Source organism: Sciurus carolinensis, chromosome 2, assembly GCF_902686445.1.
Source record: "Sciurus carolinensis chromosome 2, mSciCar1.2, whole genome shotgun sequence".
NCBI classification, from domain to species: Eukaryota; Metazoa; Chordata; class Mammalia; order Rodentia; family Sciuridae; genus Sciurus; species Sciurus carolinensis.
This window is the reverse complement of record NC_062214.1, coordinates 167928172-167947141: the sequence shown is the minus strand read 5'-3', so window position 1 is coordinate 167947141 and position 18970 is coordinate 167928172. Positions and strand designations below refer to the sequence as shown.

Genomic DNA, 18970 nt, shown 5'->3' with positions numbered 1-18970 from the left:
CTGAATTCATGAACTCAAGTGGTTCTCCTGTCTCAACTTCCTGAGTAGCTGGGATTACAGGCATCCTACCACCACACCCAGCTAGAATTTTTTTTAAAGAGCTGTTTTTCTTAAAACTTTTTATTGAAAAGTCATCTAAAATATATTTGCTCCAGCTTTCCACCAAAGGAAATCAAACCAAAACAGTTCTCATCAGGACCAAACAGCCCATCCCAACAATCATGCATTGAAAAGTTATTAAGCATCTACTATTTATTCTAAGAGGGACAGGACATCATTTGTCTTACTTGCTCTTGTATCTTTTTATTTTTTATTTTTATTTTGGTGGTTCTTGGGGATAGAACCAGGGCCTTTCCCATGTCAGGCAAGCATTCTACCACTGGGCAACAACCCCAGGTCCCTGCTCCTGTGTCTTAACTTTATTTCCATCACAGTGCCAGGCACAGAGCAGTGGCCTGATAGTTGTTCATTCACAAATTTTGTTCATTCATAAAATGACTGAATGAAATTTGGGGAAGTAATAAAATATGCATGTTGTTGTTCCCTCCCTGGAGCAGAGAACAAAGCCACAAATCAATGGCAGCAGTGATGGGCGTTATGTATTCAAATGACCCAAAAGCATAGTAAAGGATTTAAGCCATAAAAAGAGACCACTATTTGCTCACCATAATGGCTCACTTTATGTTTGTTTACTTATTTATTTCTGCTTTAAAGTGACAATACCAGGTGGAAGGAGGATCTAGAGTAATGGAAATCCTCATCCCTTGCTGCTAGGAGAGTAAGTTGTTATAGTCAATTTGAAAAACTGGCAACATTTACTAAAGTAAAACATATGCCTACCCAATGACCCTGGCAACTCCTTTCTTAGGTATATGCTCAAGAGAAATGGATGCATATGTTCATAAAATACACATAAAAATGTTCATAGTAGCTTTATTCATAGCAACTCCAAAATGTAAACAATGCACATGGCCCATCAACTGGAAAATGGATAAATTACTTAGGACATACTGATGCAACTAAACAAACCAGAACAAAACCCACACCAAAAAAAAAAAAAAAAAAAAACAAAACTACTGATGTAAACCACAATGTAAATGAATCTTGTAGGCATTTAATTGAGCTCAAAATCCAGAAACCAAAGTTTATGTATTTATATGAAGTTCAAAAACAAAATAAAAATAATTATTCATGATATGAAGTCAGAATGGTGGGTACTTGTGTGATCTGAAAGTCTGGATTGGAAGGGGTTTGAGAACCTGAGGTGCTGGAAATGCTTGGTATTCTGACCTGGGTGGAGGTTACATGGGTGGAGACGTGTACAATTTTACTGAGCTCTGTGCTTAAGATTAGTGCATACGAGAGATGCTGCATTGGTGAGTGAGTGCCGATCGCTACTGAAGACCTGAAGAGAATTTGGCTGCCGAGGACATTTTGAAGGTTTTGTTGGCTGGAAGAGGTGTCTCTGGAATTCCATCCCTAGATCTTTCTTTGGGATTTGAAGAAAACTAAATTAGGACCATGGGGACACAGAAGGTGACCTTTGCTATCTCTGTTGCTACAATCGGCTCTTTCCAGTTTGGCTACAACACTGGAGTCATCAATGCTTCTGAGACTATCATAAAAGACTTTCTCAACTACACTTTGGAAGAGAGGTTAGAAGACCTTCCCAGTACGACATTGCTCACAAGCCTTTGGTCCTTGTCTGTGGCCATCTTCTCTGTTGGTGGTATGATGGGCTCCTTTTCAGTTGGACTCTTTGTCAACCGCTTTGGCAGGCGCAATTCAATGCTTATTGTCAACCTGTTGGCCATTGCTGGTGGCTGCCTCATGGGGTTCTGCAAGATTGCTGAGTCAGTTGAGATGTTAATCCTGGGTCGCCTGATTATTGACCTTTTCTGCGGACTCTGCACAGGTTGTGTGCCCATGTACATTGGAGAAGTGTCACCCACTGCTCTGCGGGGTGCCTGTGGCACTCTCAACCAGCTGGGGATCATCATTGGGATTCTGGTGGCTCAGATCTTTGGTCTGGAATTTATCCTGGGCTCTAAAGAACGGTGGCCTGTGCTGCTGGGCTTAACAATCATTCCAGCTATCCTACAAAGTATAGCCCTTCCATTTGCGCTGAAAGTCCTAGATTCTTGCTCATTAACAGAAAAGAAGAGGAGAATGCTAAGAGGATCCTCCAACGGTTGTGGGGCACACAGGATGTGAACCAAGATATTCTGGAGATGAAAGAAGAGAGGGTTAGAATGTCACAAGAAAAGCAAGTCTCTGTGCTGCCGCTCTCTAGATCGTCCAGCTACCAACAGCCCATCCTCATTTCCATCGCGCTCCAGCGCTCCCAGCAGCTCTCTGGGATCGATGCTGTGTTCTATTACTCAACAAGAATCTTCAAGGACGCAGGTGTTGAGGAGCCAATATATGCCACCACTGGAGCGGGTGTGGTTAGCACTATTTTCACTGTAGTTTCTCTGTTTCTGGTGGAGAGGGCAGGAAGAAGGACTTTACATATGATAGGCCTTGGAGGGATGGCTGTGTGTTCCATCATGATGACTATTTCTTTGTTATTGAAGGATGAGTATGATTAGATGAGCTTTGTCTGTATCACAGCTGTCTTGGTCTATGTGGCCTTCTTTGAGATTGGACCAGGCCCCGTTCCGTGGTTTATTGTGGCTGAACTCTTTGGACAGGGACCACGCATGTTGTCTAATGACAATGTGTTTCAGATGGAAACTTAGTTTAATTTCTCAGAAGAGTCATTTGCCTGTATAAAAAAAAGCTACTGGTTTCCTTTGGGACTTTTCTTTAAGATTGTAGTTTATAGTATTACTTGAAATCTAATGGTTACTAAGATGGGTGTTATAGTTAATGGCGGTTGATGCGTTTTAATTTTGGATGGAGTCCAGAGAAGGGAAGGGTATTTGCAGAAAGCTTTCTTCCCTTCCCAACCACTTCCTTAATCCAAACAACCCCTTCTCCTGATAGTGGACTCATGTTTTAAGTAACTCCATTACCTATCTGGTGGCAGAGCCCTCCAAATGAAAAACCTAAAAAAAAGTGGTTCCTAGGGGCTGGGGAAATAGCTCAGTCGATAGAGTGCTTGCCTTGTAAGCACAAGGCCCTGGGTTCGATCCTTGCTCCCCCCCACACACACACAAAAAAAATTGGTCCTGCTAGATGTTCAGTATTTCTTCATTTTGTTAAGATTTTATATGTTTTAACTTTTTTAAAAGGGATTCAAAGGAAAATGTTTATAGCTAACTTGGAATTTGTAACCTCAGCTCTGGGAAAGGTTTTTTCTTTTTTTTAAATGATTATTATCTAGTTTCAGTATGTTGTTGCTCTAAGGTCATGGCATGCCTGCCTGTCTGTGTCTGTTACATGTCAAATTACCCTTATTACCATGTTACCCTGATACTATATCAGGTACCCTTAGGGGACTTGAATCTTTCTGATAGACACATTTGAAATAGTATGAGTAAATGTACAGTGTAGCCCACACTTGAGAATATGAATGTATGTGCACTGTCACTTTGCTCTGGTTGAAAGTAGTTTATTGTTTGTTCCTATAGCCTTCTTTGGATAGATTGTATTAAAACTCATCCCTGTGTACATAGGTAACACTGCCTCAGCCAGGTGGAACTTTAGATTCAGGTTCATCTGGCTACCTTTCCCTATTGGAGTTGTAGGGCTCAGCCTCACTACACATGGGAGGGACAATGGGAATAGGAAAGAGTGTAAGATCAGGGCATTTGACTCTTGGGGACGTTGGATATGGGGAGAAGGAGGCATTGTTTTGAGAGAAACAAAGGAGGACTTGATTCTAACTGGAGTGTTTCAGAGGGTTATACATGGTGAGATTTACTCCTGCCCCATACAGGTCCTGGACACCTCCACAACCATCTCCTCATTCCCCAGTGCATTTGTAAGTGGAGATTGACCCTGAGGACACACCCTCTCTCCCTTTTTCATACATTGCCTGATCCCCCCCCTTTCCCACGTTGGTACTTACATGTCAGATCCTTTAGCCAAACTGTTGCATATAACAGTATTTTATTCCCCAGTTCTCATCAGTCCCTCTGGTCATTGAACCTTTGGATGCAAACTCACATAACTATGGAGTAGCCCTTTGTTGGAAAAGAGGACTTCTCAGACTTCTTCTGGCTCCTCTGCAAGTTGGCAGTTATGCAGAGTAGAACTTTTCCCACTTTTCAGTGACCAGGTTGTGAATATTTCCATATGGATTTTCTATTAATGTTATTGTGGTTCTTTGTTTTGAAATAAAAATTCTGAATGTACATATGATTAAAAAAATTAGTCCATACAATTAATGTACTTTATTGTATGTTATGCCCTAACGTTAAAAAAAAAAAGAATGTTATGAACATACCTTAACATCCCTACAAAAAATTTGAAAATTTTTAGTGACCATGTTTCCTGTATAGAAGGTGGTGTCATATCAGGATTAGTATCACCAGTGTCATGTCACTAGTGTGATTCTGCTAGTAAGAAGAGGGGTCAGCTCATCCATTCACCAGCTTTGGCCCATTAGGGCCTCCTCCCTTATTGAGAAGACTGAGACCCTTAGCTACGTTTCTACCCATTTCCTGACCCTCTTCCCACATACTGTCCTTACATCCTTCCCATTCTTACTCCTGTCTTCTTTCCTCAGAAGACCAGGGTCTATCTTCTTATTCATGGCCCATTCAACGGGTATCCCTGAAGCCAACTTGGTCCTGTTTCAAGAACTTCATGCCATCCCTAACTTTCTTTTGCTTACATTCTCAAACCTTTCCTCTCAACTGGATCCTCCTTCTCAGGCTATAAACAACTCAAGTTTCTCCAGTTTTAGAAGAAATCCTTTGGTCGCAATCTCCCTTCTAGTTACTGCCCATTGCTTTTCACCCCTTCTTTTTAAAAAAATATATTTGTAGATGTAGACGGACACAATAGCTTTATTTATTTTCATGTGTTGCTGAGGATTGAACCCAGTGCCTCACAAGAGCTAGGCCTGTGTTCCATCACTGAGTTACAACCCCAGTCCCTGTATTTCCCCTTATATATTTGCTGTCTTCATTTATTCACCCCCTAGTTCTTCTTTCTTGCTTGCTTATCCTCCTCCTCCTTCTTACAAGGATTGCACCCAGGGGTGCTTAACCACTGAACCATATTCCCAGCCCTTTTGGAGACAGGGCCTTGCTAAGTTGCTGAGGCTGGCTTTGAACTTGCAATTCTGCCTCAGCCTCTGAGCAGCTGTGACCACAGGCTTGCACCACCAAGCCCATCTCTCCTAGTGTTTCTTAAACTCACAGCTTCAGCCACTACTTAGATCTACTAAAATCCCTGGTCTATGGATTTTAGCAGAGTGGCTGAACCTGTCATATCCAAAGAATACTTTTTAGGCCTTACCAGACTTTTCTGATGTAGCTGATACTGCTGGTTTCTCTCACTTTGAAAACTAATTCTCTTGACTTGCTCAACACGATAAGTTCCAGCCTCTCCTTGTTCCTGGATGATCATTTTCCTCTCTGTCTCTTTCAGGGGTCTGGTTCTCTCTCCACGTATTGCAGGTCAGGGATCTGGCTTGGTTCTCCTCTCATCTCCATGTAGGCATCCTTCATGATTATCTCATGGTGTCAATACCACCCTTGTGTAGATGACTCTCATATCTGTTTCCCTTGAGGTCAGGGTTACGCATTCAAACTGTTTCCTGGGCAACTGAACCTGGACATTCTAAGGGGACTCCACGTTTGGAGTGTTTAAATTCAATTCAAGATTTGCTCTTAAACCTTGTCTTCTGTTCTGTCTCAGTTGGTTGTACTTCCACCATTCCTCAGATCACCCAAACTATAAGCCCCTGGTTAAAGCAGAGTTTCTCAACCTCAGCACTATTGAGATTTGGGGCCAGAAAATTCCCCGTTGTGGGGAGGCTATTCCATACATTGTAGGATGTTTAGTAGCATCCCTGACCTCCATCCATCTGATGTCAATAAGAACCCATCTGTTGTGACAATCAAAAATGATTACACATTGAGCCAGGTGCCGTGGTGCATACCTGTAATCCCAACAGCTCGGGAAGCTGAGGCAGAAGGATCTCAAATTCAAAGTCAGTCTCAGCAACTTAGAGAGGCCCTGTCTCTAAATAAAATATAAAAAAAGGGTTGGGGATGTGGCTCAGAGGTTAAACACTCTGGGTTCAATTTCCCGGTACCAAAATCTACCCCCAAAACAAAAAAATGATTACATATTGATAAATATCCCATGGGAGCAGGTGTCTGAATAGTCTGTGATTGAGAATCACCGGATTAAAGGTATGGGTCTAGGAATCACTGTGCAAATTTGGACTAGCTACTTGAACCAGGCTTGTTTTTGCTCTTAGAAGGAGCTTAAATAAGATAACACACTGTAGGTAAAGTACATTTTCTTCCCATATTGGGTATCAATGAAGACTCCTGTCTCTTCCATGTATCCAATACAATTCCCAGGTGTCTCCATTTTAGCTCTTAAGTATTTTGTCTACCCACTATTCTCCTATGTGGATTATTGCAACAGCTCAGCAACTGGTCCAGCCAGCCTGTTTCCTTAGACCCACACTTGACACCGCACACGAGCCCACCTCTGCAGCACCGCCTCCCGCCCCCACCCCTCCTGACCTCGTTCTAGTCCCGTCATGTCGGGATGCAGGCATCCCCTGTGTACCCTGCTGGTTCCTGCCCTGATTAGCTCATGCTGTTTCTTCTGCCTGGAATAGGCTCCCACACTCTATCTGTCCACTCTCATTCCTTAAGGCTCACTCAAGTTTCACCTCCTCCAAAAAGGTAAACATGGGGCCTCCTTTCCCATGCGGGTTTGTGTTCCCTCTGTGTGCCTGCAGAACCCCCTCAGATCTCTTCCTGCACCCTCTCATGGCATCACGTTTTTGTTTCTGCATCTGTCCTTGCTGGGCCATGTGGGGCAAGGATTGTCTTTTTCATCTCTGTGTACACAACGTCTAGCACATGTCCTAACAGACGGTGCTCAGAAATATTTATTGAGTGAATAAATAGATATAGCACCATCATAACCCTCTATGCTAGGTTTAGAGCCATAGTTTAGAAGTGGTTATAAAATAGTCCATAAATCCACTGCCTCTGTGATTCCTTGGCCAGCAGCTTGTGGAAGGCACAGTGCTGATGGTGACACTTGCATAAACGTGTGTGGGTGACTAATGATGCGTGGACCAACACCGCCAATATCTGCTTACAACAGCATCAGCTGGCTTCTCCAAGAATCAGAGGCACTTTCTTTGCCTTTTCCATACACGGCCTCCCAAGCATTTTAATTCAGGGACCTTCCTGTCAGTGAATGTATTCTCTTAACTCCTTTGCTCACCTCTGGATTGACAAATTTGCGTGTATGTGTGCATGTGTGTTTGTGACTTGCAGTTAACCCAGTCATTCATTCTGCAGATACAGTTGTCCCTCCATTTCCTTGCTTCTGAATCTGCAATTCAACCAACCAGATTGAAGATATCCTGGATATTATATATGCCGAATGTATACACTTATTTTTCCTGTCATTATTCTCTACATTACACAGTGTAACAACTATTTACATAGCATATACATTGTATTAGGTATTAAAAGTAACCTAGAGATGATTCAAAGTATACAGGAAGATGTATGTAGGTTTTACATAATATTATGCCATTTTTATATAACAGACTTGAGCATCTGCAGATTTTGTTATCTGCAGGGGTCTTGGAACCAATCCCCCTGAATAGGAAGGATGACGATATAAATTAAGCTATCATGCTAGGTACTGGGGTGCAAGACTGACACTTCTGCTGCCCACGGCAGAACCACCTATTGAAGCAATTACTACTGATTTCCAGACTCACCATCCCACAGAGGAGCCCACCTGAATGTGAGTCCTGCCTCTCCCTGGGATCTGTCATGGTTGGACTAACAGGTTTCATCCTCCTTAAGTCTGAGAAAGGTCCACCTAGGTACCAAGCAGCAGTATAGTCAATCTTGCCCTCCTTCCTCATTCAGTAACAGTACTGTTATTGTTTATCTGGCATAAGGTTACAGTATTGGCCTTCTGAGTACTGAGCCTGCTAAAACTCTCCTCCAGCTCAGCTCTTTGAGCCTCAGTTTCCTCATCTGTCAGGTGTGTGTATGTGGGAAGGGGCTATGCTGTAGGGCCCTTCTTCCCAGTTTTTTGGGTGGTGTCGGGTCTGTGTGAGGGGAAGGAGGCCACACGATGATACCTCTGGTAGCAAAGACTGCCCATGGGGACACCGGGGAGCCGCGATGCAGCCGCCACTCAGAAAGCCCGCGGCGGAGCAGTCCCCTGAGTCTAAGTGCCGGCCCAAGAGGACCCTGTATCGAGGCGGGAACGCTCGGTGGCCTCAGAGAACCATTTACTGGCAAGAAACCTGGCTCCCACAGGGCAAGGATCAGACGGGTCGCGGCGGGAGGGGTCGGGGTGGTGGTGGAGTCAGGAAATTCCCAGGAAATTCCTTTCCCCTGGGGCCCCGCCCCGACCCCTTTCCTAGGGTGCCGACTTGTCCAGACTCAGGTTCCCTGAGAAGGAAAAAATAAAATGCTCCTGCGCTCTCGCCGCGCTTCTCCAGCCCCCGCCGGGCCGGGGGTTTGAAGAGCGCGTGGGAGCGCAACAAGGCCAGTGCGCCCAAGTTCGGGGCCTTCTCTCGGGCGGGGAATGGGTCCAATTCCCGGAGGCTCCCGGGGTTCCCGAGCATGCTGTCGCTCGGTCCCCGCGCTCTGGAGGCGTCCCCCGGCTTCGGTCCCGTTTAGCTTAAGCTGGTGTCACATGAGCCGCGGGGGAGTGGGAACCCGGAGAGTGGGCGGGGGCGTGCGCGCCGGGAGGGGTCCGCCTAGTCCACCTATATGCACGGCAGCCCGCCTGACGGATGCCAGGAATTCCCAATGAGAGGCGATGGGGGGAAGTTTGGGCAACTCGGTCTGGCCAATGGAGAACCTCGGGAGGGCTCTGCCCCTTTCCCCCGCCCCCGCCCGCCTCGGCTCCCGCAGCGCGAGTGTGTCCGTCTCGCTCAGTGTGCGTGGAGATTAGGTCCGAGCGCCCGCCCCGAGGCAGGCCGTCCGCGAGCTCCAGCCGCCGCTGTCTCCGCCAGCAGCCGCAGCCTCCGCGAGCAGCGCCGCGGCGGAACCCGGCGCAGGGGAGCTAGCCCGGCCCCGCCAGCCCAGCCCAGCCCGGCCGACTCCCTCCCCACGCCGGGGCAGCGCCGCCGCCGCCCGTAGAGAAGGTGGAGGAAGAAATTCAGCCCCCAGCACGCGCACACCATCATGGACCATTATGATTCCCAGCAAACCAATGACTACATGCAGCCCGAAGAGGACTGGGACCGGGACCTGCTTCTGGACCCGGCCTGGGAGAAGCAGCAGAGAAAGGTTAGCCGCTCTCGCCCTCCCGCCGCAGCCCCCAGGCCCCAGCCCCCAGCCCCCAGCCGGGACCAGCTCCGCCCGCCGCGCTTCGGGCTCCCGGCTCCGAACGGGTTCCGGGCGCGCACGGGCGGGGGCGGGGACTGCGCGGCCACAGCGAGGTGGGGTGTTGGGTTACAGGCGCGGGGCGGAAGCGGGGAGCGCCCCTGCCCCAGAGCCCGCGAACGGCGAGCTCCGGCACGGGGAGGTGGCGCCGCCGGCGGGCAGGTCGCCTTGAGGCGGGTGATCCCGGCTACCGGGCTACTGCCGCATCCATCCCCGCGTAGGCAGGGAGCGGAGGCGGTGCTCCTGAGGTTGGGGCTGAGACCCCAGCTCGGTGGCTGCCTACTTGGGATCGTTTTCCCCTTCCCTTCCCCGCCCCCTGGTCGCCTCCATATGGCGTGCTGTGGCAGCGCGCTTCCTGGACCGCCCAGGGCTCAGTACCTGAGAGGCTAGCTGCCCCCGTCTCCATGCTCCCAGCTCCAGCCCGCAGGCGGTCGGGAGAGCCAGCGCTGGAGGGCTTGGCGGCAGTCTCCGGATCTGCCTGGAGGTGGACCTGCTGGAGTGCAGTTGGGGCCGAGAAAACCCGGGGGGCGTCCGCTGGCTCTCCCTGGGCCCTGTGGGGGCGGGGTCAGGACCGCGAACCGTTTTATTGCTTAACTCAGTGGGTCGGTAGCTGTAAGCTTTGCGTCCGCGTCCTGCTCCTCCGATCCTTGCTTTTTTCCCTGGGGATGTGGGGAAGCCAATTTGGGCACCTTGATTCGAGTTGAGGGTCTCTAGGATGAGGAACCGCCTCCGGAGATAGCAGGGGTCAGGGGATCCCTGCTTAACCACGTAGTTGCGTCCCAGGCGCCGTGTGCATGGTACGCGCTGCGCCACTGGGGCTTGGGGCTGGGAAGCTGGTGATGGGACCCGGGCGTAGTGGCTGGTGGTAGGAAGAGGTCAGAAACCACTCTTGTTGGAGGAGTGTGCACCAACCCTGCTGCTACTTCCTGCCTGCTCGGTGAGCCCTTGCCCCAGGCAGCCACGTACCCTGAAACCCCCCCCCCCCCCCCCCAGCTGCCCGCTCCCATCCGGTCCCTCCCGGTTTCATACCCCCCCACACCCCGCTGATCTGGGAATGGGGGGGACAGGATGGCGCGTCCCTCTGGATAGTGCGGTTAGGGCTGGGCTTGAGGGAGAATGCTCATGTCCAAAAATGGTAACATTCATTCCCTTTTTTAAACTTAAAAGGGGGGGAGTTTAGAAAGCCGACTGAAGTTTTTTTTTTTTTGCCGAAGGCATCCTGGATTAGCTCACTCAGGAATCCTAAGCCCTGAAACCGTTCCCTTTTACTCACTTCATCAGACAAGCAGAGGTAATTTAAAACACACCACAATGAACTTCTTCAGAGTGGCGACCTGGCCCCTTGTGCCTGGGCTTCTGCTGGGCCTGGCACTATAAGGACATCGACCTAGGAAGGTCCGCTGGCTTTGAACTGACTTCTTTGTAATTTAACAGTTGCTTAAACACACCCACCCCTCTTCCTGTCACCTTCCTACAGGAGAGCTGGGGAATGAGGGACTGTTGCTACTCTCTTGGCTTATTTCTGGGGACCCTTGAACTTTTGATGGAACTGAAGATTGAATGAGAGATTTGGAAATGTCCATGAGGGATAAAGCTGTGGTGGAATGCCTATTTTTTTTTTTTTTTTAAATTTCATGGTAAAGCCTTCTTGAAAATAATTTTAAATTTAAATCTAAACGGAGTTTAAATTTAAATTGGATAAGAGTAGGAGGCATTAGGATGATGGATATCTTGGGATCTTCCATGGACAGTAGTAGAGAAGTCCTTGCTTGAAGCCTTAACTTGTGCCTGGGAGACACAGGAGTGGTAGGACTTTCCAGGAACCTGGTCCCTGGAAAAGGCTATGAGACTCAGTTCCTGGGGGACAGAGAGCCCCTTTTCCTTCCCATAGCATTCAGTATTACCAAGTGAATGAACATAAATTCCCAGGATTCCTGGTAGGAAATTTAGTCATCTAGGAGGCAAAGACAGCAATGTAAGGAGCTACATGGGTTGATATGTGCCAGGCACTGTTCTACTCATGTCACCTAGATTGTCCCAGTTGTTCCCAACAGCTCTATGAGCCAGGCAACATGAGGATGAGGAAACAGGGACCAGAGGGGGAAGTAGCCAGTCCTGAGCCCAGCTTCTCATTTGCCCCTCCTTTGGGGAGGAGGGAGGCAGGACAGGACAGCTGGGCTTGGCATCCGGAGACAGGATCTCTGGACCAGGGTCTCTCACTCACCTACTTCGTTAGTTAGGCTTCTAGGCTTCCTGACCGGGACTGGCAGAAGTATATCTGGTTCTGACTTGGAAAATCTGGTTTTAGGGTTTTTTTTTTTTTTTTTTTTGGTACTAGGGGTTGAACTCGGGAGTGTTTAACCACTAAGCCCCAGCCACAGCACCCTTTTAAAATTTTTAAAAAATTTATTGAGACAGTGTCTTGCTAAGTTGCTTAAGGCCTCACTAAGTTGCTGAGGCTCAACTTGAATTTGTGATTCTCTTGTTTTAGTCTCCTGAGTTGCTGGGATTACAGGTGTGTGCCCCCTTGCCCATTTTGGTATTGGGGATTGAAGCCAGGGGCAGTCTACCACTGAGCTATATCTCTAGCCCTTTTTACTTTTTATTTTGAGATGGGGTCTAAGTTGCTGAGGGTCTCACTAAGTTGTTGAGGCTGGCCTCAAATTTAAGATTCTCCTGCCTCAACTTCCCAAGTTGCTGGGATTACAGGTGTGTGCCACTGTGCCTGGTTTGGTCAAAGTTTTTAAAAAAATTTTCCCCTGCCATTTAATTCTCTGTTACCTTTTGTGGGTCTCAGTTTCCTTTTGGAAGAGCTTCTTCCTTGTACAGTCCTCAGCGTGGTGATAGGGATACAAGGAGGTGGTGTTACATAAGACTTAAAGCTACTTGTAGCTTTTGACACACTCTCTTCTGACCATGAGAGGGGAGGGGGTTGTGCTGGACCAGGGTCCACAAGTGGACAGAGGCCAACCGTTGGAGAGGGAGGCAGAGGAGGCATGGGAGGTAGTGTGGAATCCCAAGGTCACTGGGTGGGAGACTGAAGACCCTGTTTTTAGCCCTGGGGCAACGATGGCTAGTTGTGAGACTTTGGGCAAGCCGCTTATTTCTCTGAACTTTTATTTAGGTTGTTCCACACATGCTTTGTGAGCGCTGACCGTGAGCCATGCATGGTTCTAGGTGCTGGGAGCAGGGCACTGAGTGAGACAGACCAGGTCCCTGTTTTGGGGTGCTTCCATTATTTTTCCTGATCTATAAACAGGCTTCATTCCTGCCCTGCCGGCATTCCGGGGCTCCTGTGGGATTGTGATTAAACAGTGCAGTAGGAAATGCTTCCTTGATGGAGTTGAGGCGTGGTGCAGATGCAGGTGGGAGTGTGAGCAGGCAGGAGGCACAGTTCAAGGAGCTGCATGGGGTTGGCTGTGGCTTGTCCCTTCAAAGAATGTTTTAGTGCAGAGTTGTTCAGGCCGGTCTTCACACCAGACCCAGATTGTGGTGATCTAGGGATGGGGTACATGGAGTAGAGGAGTACCTGTACTTTACTAGCTTTCAGGTTCTCCCATATTCCAGGCTGGGCTCTAAAGCCATCTTCCCTAGGAGCAGTTGTTCTTTTCAGGATGGCCATGATCCCAGCTCGTTCGCTCTTGTGGATCTTGACTGTGCCTACGTATATGTGCAAACATGCAGGTGTCAGGCCGGTGGAGAGAACATGGATTAGGAGCAGGGCTGGCTCTATACTTTCAGACTTGTGACCTTGGGCAAGTTCTTCTTGGAACCTTCAAGTCCTTATGTATAAAAAAGAACTGACGTACGATGATTTGAGAAGGTGTGTAAAATGGCAGCTTGGACTATAAAATTGCATTCTCCCTCTTGCCTCTGAAGTCCTGGAGATTCTGGTTGAACGTGTGTTCCCACAGGTGCCAGCCTCAGGGCTTTGTTATATGGAGAAGCTTAATCAATATTTGTAGAGTGAATGGATGTTGAAACAGAGAGGCAGCCTTGGCCGTGAATGAAGATGGCTGTGGATTGGGCCCAGACCCTAATTCTGTATCCATGCCAGGCCAGTTTTTTTTTTTTTTTTTTTTTTAAAGAGAAAATATCCATGCAAAACTGCTCTTAGAAGGTCCAGTTTTGTACTATTGTTACTTATATTCTGATTATCTTCTGTTGTGCAATACATTTTAAAAGTAAGTAGCTTAAAACAACAACCTAAAAATTTTTTTTAAGTTGTAGATGGCCACAATACCTTTATTTTATTGATTTATTTTTGTGTGGTACTGAGGATTGAACCCCGTGTGCTAGCCAACGCTCTGCCACTGAGCCACAACTCCAGCCCCATAACAACCTTTTAATTGTGTCTCTGTTCTGTGGGTCAGCAATTCAGGTAGAGCTTAGAACAGCAGTTCTCTATTCCATATGAAATTGATGGAAACTGTTCTAGAGGATGCATCTGAGAGATGGGCCCATCAGGAGAGTCTGGGGTGAGGCCTCCTGGTTTACGCTCACATCTGGACAGGAGATCATTGCAGGGCCTAAACCAAGAACAGGAGTCAAGGTGGAGGACTGCAGAGAGGAAGGCCTTCTGTGGATGGTGTACCTGGGGAAGGATGGGACATCCCAAACCAGCGTAATGTTTGGTGGAAATGAAGCCTGAAAGAGGAAAGAAGTGACTTTGCCAACCTCAGACCCCTCACTGTTCTCACCTTTGTCTGCTTCTCTCCATGCCAGTGTCCATGGTACCACAGACCCAGCCTGTCCTTTTCTCTCCTGAATTCCTACTGCCTGACACAGGGGCAGGACTGTTGCAGGTGGCCTGGTTAAGAAGTATCACTGAAAAATTGGGTAAATGCCATCATTCCTGGCTCCCTATCCCAGACTGGGGGTTGGGAACAGAAGTTAAATGCTTTATATTCCAGATAAACCACCCTATCTTGGGGCCATGTCCTGATTCCAGCCTCAGCAGATAAATGTGCTCTGGGCGCACTGGGGAATTCACATCTTGGTTCCTCCATTGACCAGCTGTGCTGCCACATTGGACAAGACACTTACCTCTCTGCCTGACGATACTCCTGGAGAAATGGAAATAATAGTTCCTGCCTGATACAGTTTTGGTGGAGGTTTAAATGAAGCTGTTTGTAGGGGAGTTAGCATAGGGCCTAGCATATGAGTGAGTACTCAGTAAATGTTAATTCTTTGGAGTAACCAGAGTTCCTAGGCCTTTACCCAATAGGCAGGACATAGATTATAAACCTATCTTTGAACAAACTGGGGTTGACTTGTAGTGTTTTCCTTTGTCTCTGACCTTGAGTTTAGCTTTTGTTCATTCCAAGTTACTAAACTTCTCTGTTCAGTCTCTTAGCCTGTGGAATAATGTGGACTCTTGCTTGCTTTTTCCTACTTGGGTGTTCAGGGTAAAGGAATGGATGTTAAAAGTGCTTAAAAATCGGTGTCTGGGGCCGCGAGCAGTGGCGTGGTCCTTTAATCCCCGTGGCTCAGGAGGCTGAGGCAGGAGGATCATGAGTTCAAAGCCAGTCTTGGCACTTTATTGAGAGATCCTAAGCAACTCAGTGAGACCCTGTCTCTAAATAAAATACAAGAGGACTGTGGTGTGGCGCAGTGGTTAAGCACCCCTGGGTTCAATCCCTGGTAATCCTCCACCTCCCCCCAAAAATTGTGTCTGATTGTTATAGTATAGGAAAAATGATGACATAGCATAAATGACCTCTGTATGCCAGTCAGCCCAGGAGTGTCTACCCTGAGGGCATTCTTTGGGTCTTGCCCACACTTTCCAGCAGCTTGTCCAGCCCCACTTTGCCCAGGACTTGATGCAACAATCTGTTTTCTCCAAACCCTGTTCCACGTGGGTGTGCTGAGAACAGGTGCCCCACTGGTTGACGGAGCGATTGGGAGGGTCAGGGGCTGTATCATCAGGCTCCTGGGACCAGTTGGCCCTGGGTCAGGCAGGTATAAGATTACTGTGCACCAGATTTTCCAATTTTGAGGATTGGCAGGCCTTGAGGGGCTCCATTGTTGCTGGGCACTGGATGTGGTGTGTAGGAGGGAGGCTGGCAGGCTTCTGCAGGCGGCGTGGTCACTGTGTGGCCTTCTCAGGAAGAAAAAGAAGAAACTTATTTACTTGAATATGACTTCTTGAGGCGGTGCTGCAAGGCCACCTCCCTTTCCATCTTCTGAGGGAAGGCCTGAGGCTGGGCACCTGGCCAGTGACCACAAACCGTAAATCTGGCTTGAGGACTTGTCACACAAGACATGGTCCCTCCTGTGGTTCTGGAGCCAGGGTGGGGCAGCTGGAGCCTGAGATGTGACCTGGTCATGGCCATGCGACTGTGTGACTCGAGGAAAGAGCCCGCGCAGCTTCTTCACAGCCTAAGAACATTGGCCATTTCTCCTGTGGAGTTGGTCAGTGGGTGTTAATTGAACACATACCAGATACTGTGCTTTCTATGTGGGGTCATAGAAATCACTGTTTAGGTGGAGAGGGGACCAGAAAGACCCAAAGGAGTGACCCAGACAGATGCATTAGCTGTGGAAGGCAGGAGCCAGCCCTTTGTCTTGGGGTGGTGGTGAAGGCGAAACTGCATCTCAGGGTGTATGGGATATAAGAAGACTCTACTGGGAAGCCACATTGCCTGGCAGCTAGGCTGTGCATGTACATAAGGGAGAATAGAACAGAGAAGGCGAGAGCGAAGAAGCCTACAGGGCCAAGAAGAGTCCATTGATCTCCCTCATTGTGCTTCTTTCTCATTCTTTTGTCCCCTCCCAGGACTGACTTCTCACCTTGCTGAGGCCAGGCTGTCTGAGCAGGTCACAGGTCAGCCTTCTCAAGGCTCACACCTCTGTGCAGGTAGTGGGGTCATCCCTGCCAATTAGCCCCGTTGAGCTGACCCCAGTGTGTAATGATCTGGCGAGGAGCCAAGGGGCACCTTCCTTGCCCAGCCTGTCTTTATGCCCTCTTGAGGGTGGTCATTGGGTCACCTCTCTGCAGGAGTCACACAAGATATGCTGAGTTTCTCACAAGGACACTGATGAATGGTTTGCAGACCACCACCTGGAGGTGGAGTAGATGGTTCCTGTCTGCAGGTCCCTGGAGAGGTCATGGCCAAGAGGCTAGAGGCAGAGGAAACCCCCTTAGCCCAATTCCCTGGTTCTGTTCAAACAGGTCAGCCCTAGTCTTGTTCTTCAGCACAGGGTTCTGTCCCCATCTGTGGAGGTGCCAGCATCCTACTAAGTACTGCTCTCTCACCCAAACCTGGCCCTGAGTGAGGCCAGGAGCTTTGGGAGCAGGGAGCTGGCAGGGGACCCAGCAAACCAGGGTGCAGAGCCACACTGAGAGCCCACCTTCCTTTCTCTCCATGCACAACCAAGATTTCCCACCTGTTACCAGCTGGGCAACAAGCCCAAGCTTCCCTGAGTCCTTCCTCCCCAGCAGGTGGGGGGTTAGCCACCTGAGAGGCTTAGTCAAGTTTGTCTCCCCTACTCTCACAGGGTTATGTGCCGCCTGGAGGCTATCTGGTAGGATTTGGGTGACGCGGGCATTGTGAGGCCAGCCTAGTCCTGGCAAAGTCCTTGATCCCGTCTGTCCCTCTGTGTGTTTCATTCAGCCACTCCATGTGCTATGAGCTGCAGCAGCTAGGAGTTGGTCCAGATCCAGCCCCTCCTGGACCAATGAGTAGAAACTGGCTGTCCCCAGCAGCTGGAGCAGGGTTATCTCCACAGACCTGATGTGGACAGGAGTGCATTTCAAGAAAATTCTTAAGGTTATAATGGCTCACCCTTTCTAAGACATGCATGCATGGCACACCTGACCCTGTGAGGTGGGCACAACTGCTCCCCCATTTTGCAGGCAGGAGAACTGGCTCAGCAACCCAGGACATTTCCAGGATCACACAGCTAGCAAGCGGTGGACTGGGATCTGAAGCTGGACGGCCCTGGTCTGGTGTTGGCACTCCTCATGACTTTGCTCTTGCGGCTTATGAAACAAATGCTTGCATGGGTAGGAACATTTAACCGAAGACGAGTGTGTACAAACAAAACCCCAGTGAGGGAGAGGTTCTGGAATTAGATGTGGTTGGTGATGGTTGCACAACCTCGAGAATATATTTAAAACTGCTGAAGTTTGCTCTTCAAAATGGTGACGCCGATGGTATAGGAATCAGAACTTGAGAAATCTGAGAAGAGACTCATACAAAAAGGAAAATGACAGTTGCGTGTTCATCTCCTCCCAGAGGTGAACACTGTCACGGCAGTTCCTTCCTTCCTTCCTTTTTTTTTGACTTTCTGGAGGGCTGGGGCTGGAGCCCAGGGCCCTGCACATGCCAACCAGGTGCCCGACCACCGTTACAGCCCCAGCCCCTGTCCCAGGAGTTCTGATGGTATCTGCTGTCTTCATCCCTTGTCGTTATGTGTGTGTCCCCTTTGTCCATCTTGCTTACTGTTTATTCTAGGGTCAAGGATCTGGGGTCACAGGGAAGGAGGAAAGGAAAATCATCAAGAAGGGCAGCTTTCATAAAACGCATGGTGTCTGATATGGCCCCTTTCTTGGAAACTGCCTAAGAATAGATGACAGATCAGCACAGGCAAACAGAAGGCTGGGTAGGCGGAGGTGGCCTTCCTGCATTCCCAGTCCTTGGGGAAAGTCCCACCCGACCTGTGAGTGTGAGCCCCTCTGCGCCTGGATTGCTTCCCTCCTGCCATCCGCAGATTACCAGGCTGGGGCAGCTTTCCTCAGGGTCCGAGGTGCAGGGTGGGGAGACAGCAGCACCTCTCTGGGACGTTGCCTAGCAATAGTGGGGAAGGTGACTGAGCCCACTACAGAGGTGGGAGGAGAATAAAAGTCAGCCGAGGATGGGAACGGGTGTAGATACGGAGGATGCCGTTCCCCTGGAAACTGCCTGCTTGGTCCTTGGCTACTGTGGGCCACTTCTGGGCCCAGGAGAGTCTCTCCACGGAGAGGGAATGGGGTCCTCTCCAGGCCGGTAACCCACAGGTGGAGGTTAGGGTAGAGATACCCTTCCTGCACGTGGACTGTGTGTCACCCATGTCCTGTCAGTGGCCTGTCTCACATTCACAGCAGCTGGTAAAGGACGTAGAATGCCCACTCTTCAGATGAAGAGCCCCAGCCAGAGCCACGGAGGAACGTGCTCAGAGCTGCACAGAGAAGGGTCTGGAAGTGACAGCCCTTGAAGGGAACTGGGCATTTCACAAGCCCGAGAGGCTGCAAGGTCAATGTTAATAAACACCGTCCACCTCCTGGGAAGGGAAGAGAAGATGGGAGAAGGAAGGCTGGAAAGAGTTGCCTGTTGTGTATCAACTGGCCAACCAGTATTTATTAGCAGTATCTGTTTGCCAAGTAAGTAAAGACTCTCAGTTGATGCTGATTGAAGGGTAAATGGTTTGGATTACCTCAGTCTGTCCAGCAACGCTTTGAGGAAGGAACTATTGGT

General features: G+C 48.9%; 1 protein-coding gene and 1 pseudogene across 1 annotated transcript in view; both read left to right on the top strand.

Annotated features, from left to right (window-relative positions):
• The first annotated feature begins 1521 nt into the window (after positions 1-1521).
• LOC124976617 (solute carrier family 2, facilitated glucose transporter member 3-like) lies at positions 1522-2741 on the top strand (annotated as a pseudogene).
• A 6264-nt stretch (positions 2742-9005) lies between these two features.
• Actn1 (actinin alpha 1) overlaps positions 9006-18970 on the top strand; it is a 91838-nt gene continuing 81873 nt past the window's right edge. The window contains 1 exon segment of the mRNA XM_047540463.1: positions 9006-9416. Coding sequence (XP_047396419.1) covers positions 9312-9416 — 105 coding nt within the window. The 5' untranslated portion in view covers positions 9006-9311.